This window comes from Zonotrichia leucophrys, chromosome 2, assembly GCF_028769735.1.
Source record: "Zonotrichia leucophrys gambelii isolate GWCS_2022_RI chromosome 2, RI_Zleu_2.0, whole genome shotgun sequence".
NCBI classification, from domain to species: domain Eukaryota; kingdom Metazoa; phylum Chordata; class Aves; order Passeriformes; family Passerellidae; genus Zonotrichia; species Zonotrichia leucophrys.
This window is the reverse complement of record NC_088171.1, coordinates 104,314,311-104,323,817: the sequence shown is the minus strand read 5'-3', so window position 1 is coordinate 104,323,817 and position 9,507 is coordinate 104,314,311. Positions and strand designations below refer to the sequence as shown.

The following is a 9,507-nucleotide window of genomic DNA, read 5'->3' as shown; positions in this document are numbered from 1 at the left end:
CCACCAAAAAAAAGTCAGAAATATGAGTAATCTCTTACTGCTTTCACAGACTATATGACTTCATATACAGTTGCAAAATCTGTAAAAATTAAGTAGAACCAAATGCAGGATATTATAAATTAGGCCATGTAGGCAGTGGTTGTGATATCTATTTGTTATATGATGCTGTTTGTGTCTTTGACCTGTGGTCAGCATTTTTTGGGTGATGTTTCTGTTCGTCCCATATTACTTACTCTGCACCTCGGCTTAGAAACAGTATTATTTACTAGGAAAAGTGAAGGAAAAAAAAAAATAAAAGTTCTTCTTCCAGAGGATAGTTGGGCACTTGTACAGTCTCCGCAGGGAAGTGGTCACAGCACCAAGCCTGACAGAGCTCAAGGAGTGTTTGGATAATGCTCCCAGGCACAAGGTGTGATCCTTGGGGTGTCCTGTGCAGGGCCAGGAGCTGGACTTTTATGACCCCTGTAGGTCCCTTCCAAGTCAGGATAATCTGTGATCTTCTGTAAATCTTCCAGACACAGCAGCAGCTGCTGAGCATGCAGGGCAGCGCCATACCATGTGCTGGGCTGTCCAGAGCTGCAAAGATAATCAAGGGACTAGAGCACCTCTCCTAAGAGGAAAGGCTGAGGGAGTTGGGCCTGTTCAGCCTCAAGATGACTGAGAAGGGATCTTTTAAATGTAAATGTGCGAAATGAAACCCTGGAGATGAGAGCTCTTTTTCAGAGTGGTAAATTGCTAGTTGATGTTGATGAAGTTGATAGGGTCTTAATTTGAAGTGTCGGTCTGTTGTTGAATATTGAATGTTAGAGTTCTGGGACTTGCCTTTAGTGTTAAGTGTTACTATTTTACCCTGTATTTGTATCCCTTTCCATCAGGAACCACTTCACCTGCTCCTAGAAGCACTTGCACCTGGACTGAATTTAAATGAGAGGCTGTTGGTACTATATGAACCCTCTCAAAAACAACAAACCAGCACATAAACTATGATTTTAACCCAGCAGAACCACATGAAATCACCTACCATTGCCAGAGCTGGATTCTGTCCTGTCACCATAATTTTAATAGTACTCAGCTTGGATGACACCCCTAATCTATGAGCCAGCATCAGCTCTCATTCTCCTGAGAGACAAAGCTGCACCCCTTTCTCCTCAGCTTCCTCCTGTGGTAGCAGCGGCGGTGTGCGCGACCCCTCGGGTTCCCCACCCAGAGTTGTTTTTAATGAAGGCCTTTTTAAAAGAGGAGGTCTCCTGGCTCTATTTATCTCATCAGAATTTGAAGGGAGAGTCAAAAGGATGGAGCCAGGCTCTTCTCGGTGGTGCCAAGGAGTCAGATCCCCAGGAAGTGCCACCTGATCATGAGGAGGAACTTCTTTACTGTGTGGGTGACCACACACTGAAACAGGCAGCCCAGACAGGGTTTGGCATCTCCCTCACTGGGGATGTTCAAGAACCGTATGGATGCAATCCTGTGCCACGTACTTGAGCAGAGGCTGCACCAGATGGCGGTCCCTGAGTCCCTCCTGGCCTGCCCACCCAGTGGCTCTGTGGTACCGCTCCCCCTCACACCCCACGGATCCCCCGGCCAGCCCAGAGCCGGGGCGGGGCAGGGAAGGGGCGGGGCGAGCGGCATGGCCCCGCCCACCGGCGCGACCAGGAAACTCCCGCCGTTGCCTTACAAGGGCAGGCGCGCGACTGCCTCCGCCCCTCGCCCGTGGAATGTGGTGACCACACTGCGCTGCACCAACGCGTCCCGGAGGAGGGGAGATAACGCACACACAGGGTTGAGGAGCTGAGTTCATGGCTCTGGCTTTCTCCTTCAAGGAAGGCAGAGCATACAGGCTAAAAACACGAAACACGTGGGTCCTCTTCCCGACACGACTCGTGGCGCCCGACCGCGGAAGCGATGAGACAAGCCGCCACCTTCCCCTCCTGCGCAGATGGTCTCGCCCACAGCTTCCTTCCTGCCCGGCAGGGCGGCGGCCGCTCCGCTCTCCGGAAGTGTCTGTCCAGCCGCTCCCCGCCGGTGCCGTCTCCTGCCACCAGGTGAGTCGGGGGGCTCCGCTCGCTGCCCGCGGGTCTGCGCCGGCCGCCGGTGAGGGGTGGGCGGTGCCGGCCTGGGGGTCGCTTGCGGCGTCGCCCCCCGCAGCTCTCCTCGGGCCTCGGCTCGGTGATGCTGCTCTTGACGGGGACGGGGATCCGTCCTGCGGGCTGGAGCTGGGAGAGACCCCGGTTCCGGGGGTCGCGGGGCCCGGAGCTCCCTGTGCATCGTTTCAGGGAACGGGTGTTAAAAGGTGTTTGTCTTCCTGTCGGAAGGGCTCGGCTGCCTCCCGGCCACAACGAGCCCTCTGCGGGTGTTTCCTCGGCTTTGTGCGAGCATGGGAGGAGCAGGGCTGGGACCTGCTGCGGTCGGGAGAGGATGGGGTAGTGGGCCTGAGTCTGTCCCTTCCTGCTCACGTTTTGGAATAACCAGAGCCGCCCAGGGGATTGCGTGCGGTGGTTCCCCGGCTCTCAGAATCAATTAGGTTAGAAAAGATCTCTGAAATCATCGAGTCAGCTGTGACCGACCACAATGGAACTGGAGCATGGCTCTGAGTGCCACGTCCGGTCTTTATTGAGCACCTCTAGGGATGGTGATTCCACCACCTCCCTGGGCACCCCATTCCAATGTCTAATCACCCTGTCTGTGAAGGAGTTCTTACTAATGTCCAACCTAAACCTGGCACAGGTTCAGACTGTCCTCTCATCCTGTCACTTACTGACTGGGACAAGAGGCCGAGCCCCATTTGGCTACACCCTACTTTCAGGTGGTTGTAGAGAGTGGTAAGGTCACCTCTGAGCCTTGTTTTCTCTTTTGCAGACAGGCTGTGTTGACTCACTGGCGCTGGATTTTGAGGCAAGTGTGATTCTGTACAAGGGTTTTGGGAAGCTTATTAGTGAGAAGTGTGTTAAAGTGGCTTTTAAGACTGGGTGGGACAGCGTAGGGTTTGGTTTTTGCTAATTTGCTTTCGTAAAGTATAATCTGCTCTTTATTGAGCGTTGACACAGATTTGCTGGAGAACACTTGACTCTTATCTCTTCCTGTTGGCACCCAGATTGTGATGGATATGTGACTGTATGTGATGCTGCAGTTGAGTATGTGGACAGAACTTGGGATTTAGCTTTGAAGCTGACTTTTGAGTTTGATGTTCTATCTTAGTTCATGCAGGGACTTTCTTGGCTACGGGTTTGGGGATTTATTGTGTGGTAATTTGGTTTTTTCAGTAATAGATTTTGCAGCTATTACAATAGTCACAATTTTGAAACATGGGAGTGTTTTCTAAAGCATAACTGTTGGTCACTGCCTCCGAGCAGGTCCAGCTTGCACCATTGTTAGTGGCTGTAAATTTTCACAGCTTAGTGCATCGTTCAAAATTTTTAGTTGCTTGGGTTTTTTTTTTTCCTCAAGGGTTTATCACTTTCCCAGAGGAAGGGACCACAAGATGATTCTCTGTGCTTCTGTGGTTTGATATCCACTGTGGCTGAAAAAATGGCAATACAGGCAGCACAAAGCAGCACAGTGCTGCTACTACCTATTTATTGTTCTTTTAATATGTGAAAATCTTCCTAGAGAAAGGTTGCACTTTAAGAAATACCTTATGATGTGTCTCACAGGTAATGTCTTACATTTGAAGTTTCTTGGACAGCTTCCAAAACAGGGCCCAGACCATTCAGTGCAGCACAGTACTAAACAACAGGGACTAAACCAGCATGTCATGACTTGCACTATCTAATGCAAAGTATTCCCACTTTTTATCTACTGAAATTCTATTTCCAGCCTATACTAACCCTATTTCAATTACAAAAGTGTTGGCATAAATGTGGATCTTTTTGTTGGGTAACACAAAGTGCAAGCACTTCTGGAACTTTTAAATCAAATTGTTCTCTTTGGCTAACTGGATTGATGCCTTTAGTTTTCTGAACATGTTCCAAAAAGTACCACCCTCTTTTCTAACAGAGATTCCTGGAGCTGAGGCCAGTGTTTCAGGCATAGCTGCAGCAAACCTGTGCTGAAGGGCACTGCAGTCCTGTGAGATCTGATGTTTCTCTGTACCTGGGCTGGCAGCTCTTTTGGTCTGGAGGAGTTCCCAAGTCTGATTCAGAGAAACTTAGAGAATGTTAAAGCATTGGCACTTTTTTTTTGTTTTTCTAGTAAAATATACTCTGATAGGTCAGTCTTCTCAACAGAATTAAAAAGAATGTGCTGACAGCCTGCTTTTTTGCCTCCTCTTGCTTAGGATTCAATTGTAGTGAGAGAATTGCATGTAGTGGCTTGCTGTGAGCACTGCCTTTGCAGCACTTATGCCTTTTCACTGATCCCAGAATTACAAGCCAGACACAGGTGATAAAAAGGGATGACCATTATAAGATCCTTATGGTGCACAACATGCAGGATGAAAAAGCGCTGAAGGTGCATACTGTAAGAAGTGGATACATCATTTCTTGTACATCATACATACAGCAAATTAGCATCACTGACAAGAATCCCCAATTAGAGGCAGAGGTGATGAGATAATTTGCCCCTGGTTCTCCCCTTTTCTGAACACCTCTAACCCCCCTTTAGATATGAACTAAACTTTATGAAATGTTAGGAAGCCGTTTTGTCCTGGGATCCAAAATAATGTAACCTCAAGGCCTTAGAGCTGCTGGGGCATGTATTTTGTCTTTCTAATAGAGTAGGTAAATGCTAGCTATCAATACAATAATAGGCTACAGAGCTGCAAATATATATGTAAAGAATATGGAGATATATAAAAGTAAAAAGGCAAAAATTAATTTGGCTGGCATCAGCACGTGCAGATGTAAATTTTTTTGTTTACTTTGAATGAGCCATATCCTGAAAACTGCGTTATTTCAGAGAAGAGTAATTAAAAGATGCTGTTTGGCTCTATTTTGAGTATTGGAACTTCTAATCAATAACCCAGAGTCAAATGAGAGCTTGCCTGGGTTTTTTTTAACAGCGGTAAGAAAACCACCAAAGTTATGCACAACACTTGGCTGCAGCTTGAAAGCAAACTACCTTTGTTGTCAGCTGTCAGCATAAGTATCTGGAAGTCAAGAGTTGAGGTTTATTTGTTGCAGTGTTGTGGAGGCCAGACATCTCGGGTAGCTGGTGCTTAGTGAGGGCAGCGGCGAGAGGGAACGTCTGCGTTGTTGAGCGATGCGCACTTACATTTCAGGGGCTATTTTTAGTTCGGGACATAATGGTTTGTTTTGTACGTCAGAAGAACGTTGTGGATGCACGTAGGATTTAAAAGTGTGGAATTAGCAGGGGACATCAGTAGCTGTCTGTGTGGACAGACTGAGAAGGACATAACCATGGAATTTCCTTTTATGATCCAGATGCTTGGTACACCCTGTCAGGTATCTAATACAAAGCAAGGTAAAATGTCTTTCCCTTTAGTTAAAAAAAAAAAAAAAACCAAAAATAACTGCTTTGTGTCTGCATATTGGGTTGATTGTATACTTTGCTTAATTTTACTCCCTTTTTGTTTAAGGATGAATCCCAGTTAGTGACTTCAGTCTTGCTTTTCAGGACTCTAACAGAAAATATTCTATCTTTGACAAAACTATTTGAGAAACAGTTAGAACTGTGCTATGTCTCCAGTTAGCATTGCTGTTCTGACCAGATGATTTGTTTCTAAGTTATAAAATTAATACTTAGTGTAGATTTCAGAATATTGATATTCTTGCAATTACTAGTGAAGCTTAAATTTTCTTCTTTCAGGAGACACTTTGCTACAGGTGCTTTCTGTAAATTCAGAGTCAAGGAAGGAAGGAATTTGGTTTGCATAACACTTTGAGCATTATGAGGGATTTTAGCAGTACAGATAACACTTCAGTTTTAGCTAATGCAAGCAGAGGTTATGAGACTTTTGGAAACAACATTAAAAAGGGTCTAACTTCTGATCCGAAAGCAGTCTTGAGGACTTTGTGTTTGCCTTTCGGTGAATGACTCAGCTTTTCCAGTTTGTGCTGTCATACATTTAGTTGGAACACTACATGTATCTTTCCAGATAAAGAGATGGAGTTAATTTAAAAGCCTCACTTGTAGCCTGAATGTAATAATGTTATAATATATAATAATCTACCATGTTTATTTCTTCATATTACAGTTTCAAGGGAAACAGTAACATTAGTATACCTGTGATATGTGAAAATTTATAAAAACATATAAATGTTTCTAAGGGTTGGTAGCTTAAAAGTAACAGTCTTCACATTTTTGTAGCGATCTTACCTTTTAATTCATTCTAAAAAGAGTGTTGGCATTTGCATGTGTTGTGTAGTAGTTCCACTGTCTAAGAGAATAGCACTGTAGAACTTTTGAGTGAAGTCGGTGCTGTCTCTCTCTCTCAACGGTAGCTAGTCTAACAAAATGCTATTTAGAGCCTAAAATACATTTTTTTTCCACCAAAATGTTAGTTTAGCATACTGTCTGATCTATTTAACCACTGTGCTAGTTTACCAGCACATAACCTTCTATGTCAACAGTGCCTCGCAAATTCCTGCATATGTAGTTGTATTTATATTTGGAAGATGCAGGTGGAGTATTGAATCAGCAACACAAGCACTGTGTGAGTTTCAAGAGCTTTGATTTGATTTGAGCTTTTTGATATAGCCTCCTATTGGCCTACTGTGCTGGTCCCTCAATCCTCAAAGGCTTTATGCTTTCACAGCAAGTGAAGTATGAAGGAAAATGGAGCAGGAGATATTGAAATAGATGTGTACTTCAGGGTCTATGCCCATAAAAGCATATGAAGCCTGATGTTCCTCTACCCCAGGAACTTGCAATGTGATTTAATAAGGCTAAATCTTGGATATATTTCTGTCTCCTTAGAACCAACAGCCACCATGTCTAGCAAAAGAGCAAAGACGAAGACCACCAAGAAGCGCCCTCAGCGCGCCACTTCCAATGTGTTTGCCATGTTCGATCAGTCGCAGATCCAGGAATTCAAGGAGGCCTTCAACATGATCGACCAGAACAGGGATGGCTTCATTGACAAAGAGGACCTGCACGACATGCTCGCCTCCCTTGGTAATGGCCCTTTCCTCTATTCATGCTTGCCAAGCAAATTTGTGCTGCAAAAATCAAAATACTGAGTTTGGGATATGAGGGGTGTCTCAGTTTGTGTTACACTCGGTTTGTGTTGACATTACTTGTTCAGTTTGAAAGCTAAACCGAGTATGAATCCCTTTATTTGTAGGAAAGAATCCAACGGATGAATACCTGGATGCCATGATGAATGAGGCTCCAGGCCCCATCAACTTCACCATGTTCCTCACCATGTTTGGTGAGAAGTTAAATGGCACCGACCCAGAGGATGTAATCAGGAATGCTTTTGCTTGTTTTGATGAAGAAGCAACAGGTACGTGGGTGAAACAACAGTGCACATGTATTACTTCTGCTTACTTCTGTAACAACAAATACTTGTCTTCATAGAAGTGGTGATCAGTTTTTTAACTCTGAAAATTTTAATTTCTGCAAACTGAAAATCATGAGTGTATCCTCGTGCTAAATTTGCCTTTTCAGTCTCTGTAGAAATTTCAAATTTCTGGCAGTTCATTCTGGTCAAGACAGAAGAAAGTATAAAAGATGTTGATCGGGAACCAGGATCTTAATTTTTCCTAACTTAAAATTCACCTTTGGGGCCGCTTTTTTGAGGGCAATCACTGTTTTCAAAGCTGTTGTGCTTTTGTGAAGAACCTTTCAGTCAGCAACATATATCCACCTTCCCTCTGTTAAGGTGCACTAAAAGGAGAAGGAAATGAATGCAGGAAAATTCTTGTGTGACTCACAGGAGTGATGATAAAAGCAATCACAAGTTAAACAAGCCTCCTTGTTTAATAAACCACGCCAAGAATTTATTCTTTGCAACCAATCTGGTAAATCTTAGTTTTACCAGTGATTTAAGATCAATTTGAAATGTTGTAAACTTTCCCATGTTTCATGCACTTGTTGAATGTTAATAGTCAAGTTCCATTACTTTCTTTTTTTTGTGGTTTTTCAATAAGAAGTCTCAAGGTAAGCTGAACCCTTTTGTGATTTTTAAAATACCGAGTTAGAAGGTTCTTGGTACTCTTGGGAGTGTAGCCCTGCTGTTGGGAAGAATGTCCAATATGAATGCTGATAATTTTTTATATTCTATAGAACACCACAGGTAAAGCATATAATGGTCTTTATTTGAAGTAGTGAGACCTTTCAAACTAAGATGCCTGATTTCATTGAATACTTGTAATTATTTGGCAATTTTAGTGATAGGGTTTAATGGTATTGTTTTCATTTGGCAGACGAAGACTGTAGGTATCTTTTAATTGAGGGAAAGAACTCAAAGAAAGAAATTATCACGCATGTATTAGCAGATAAATGTAAAAACTCTCTTCTGTCCTCCTGCACTGTGCTCCAGGGTTCATCCAGGAGGACTACCTGCGGGAGCTGCTGACCACCATGGGGGACAGGTTCACGGATGAGGAGGTGGATGAGCTGTACAGAGAGGCCCCCATCGACAAGAAGGGCAACTTCAACTACATCGAGTTCACGCGCATCCTCAAACATGGAGCCAAGGACAAGGATGACTGAGCAAGTCCCTGGATACCTGCACATTCTCTACATTTATGTTTATTTTTAATGGTTTCTTCCTGATAGAACTTGTTGCATGCATTTAGCTCCAAAGCTTTTGTCTTTTTCAATATATTTATCTATTCCAGGCCATTTAGGCACATTTGCACCTGTAATCAGACTGGAAGCAGGGAAAATATTTTGAGGGAAAGGCTACAGGAAAAACATTCCCTGGAATTGATAGTCCAGGAAAATAATCTCAAGATTTCTGGTTTTGCTGGATTTTTACATTTTTGTAATAAATGCCATTTTGAAATAAAGATTGCTATATAGATAAAATACCTCAAAATCTTTTGTGAAGAATGAAATTTCTATTACACATTTACAAATGCAAGTGCGTTCATTGTATTTTTCTTGCAGTTGCAAGTCAAGCTGGAAAACTCATTTTCATGGTGTTTTGTTCAGTGTCACAGAGTTGTTCTGAAATGCTCCTAGCAGCATCTGCTGGCATCTTTAAAAATGCATCTGCAGAAGTCTTTCATCTCAGGTTTTTGAAGCGGGATCTGACTACTGTGTAAGTAGTTAACCAAATAAATGGTTAGGGAAGACTGTTACAGTTGCCTCATGGCTAGTAGAGAACATTTGATTCTTAAGCAGATACCATGCCCAGCTTTTGCTTCCTTTTAATATTGATGAGTTTTCTAGCAGTACTTTCATGTCAAAGTGGGCATTCTTTGCTAAGTAAGGGGGAATTAGGCATATTTTTTCCCTTCTGCTGAAGGAAGCTTGAGCAAAAGAGTCTGTGCTGGCACTAATTAACAGCAATACATGGCCAGAAAACTACACAAAGCTTTATTTTTCTACAGCTAATTGATTTGCACGTGAGAATGTGACCAAGTCATTCTGAGAATTAAC

General features: G+C 43.5%; 1 protein-coding gene across 2 annotated transcripts; it reads left to right on the top strand.

The window, feature by feature from the left end:
- The first annotated feature begins 1,844 nt into the window (after positions 1–1,844).
- LOC135444367 (myosin regulatory light chain 2, smooth muscle minor isoform) lies at positions 1,845–8,941 on the top strand. 2 transcript variants are annotated; one of them, XM_064705929.1, is made up of 5 exons: positions 1,924–2,042; positions 2,857–2,892; positions 6,874–7,071; positions 7,241–7,402; positions 8,441–8,941. In XM_064705929.1, exons 3-5 carry the CDS (start codon positions 6,888–6,890, stop codon positions 8,611–8,613), a joined length of 519 nt encoding a protein of 172 aa, XP_064561999.1. In that variant the 5' UTR covers positions 1,924–2,042; positions 2,857–2,892; positions 6,874–6,887; the 3' UTR covers positions 8,614–8,941. The 2 variants fall into 2 exon arrangements, with proteins under 2 accessions (XP_064561998.1, XP_064561999.1); XM_064705928.1 differs by lacking the exon at positions 2,857–2,892 and having other exon boundaries at positions 1,845–2,042.
- The last annotated feature ends 566 nt before the right edge of the window (positions 8,942–9,507 follow it).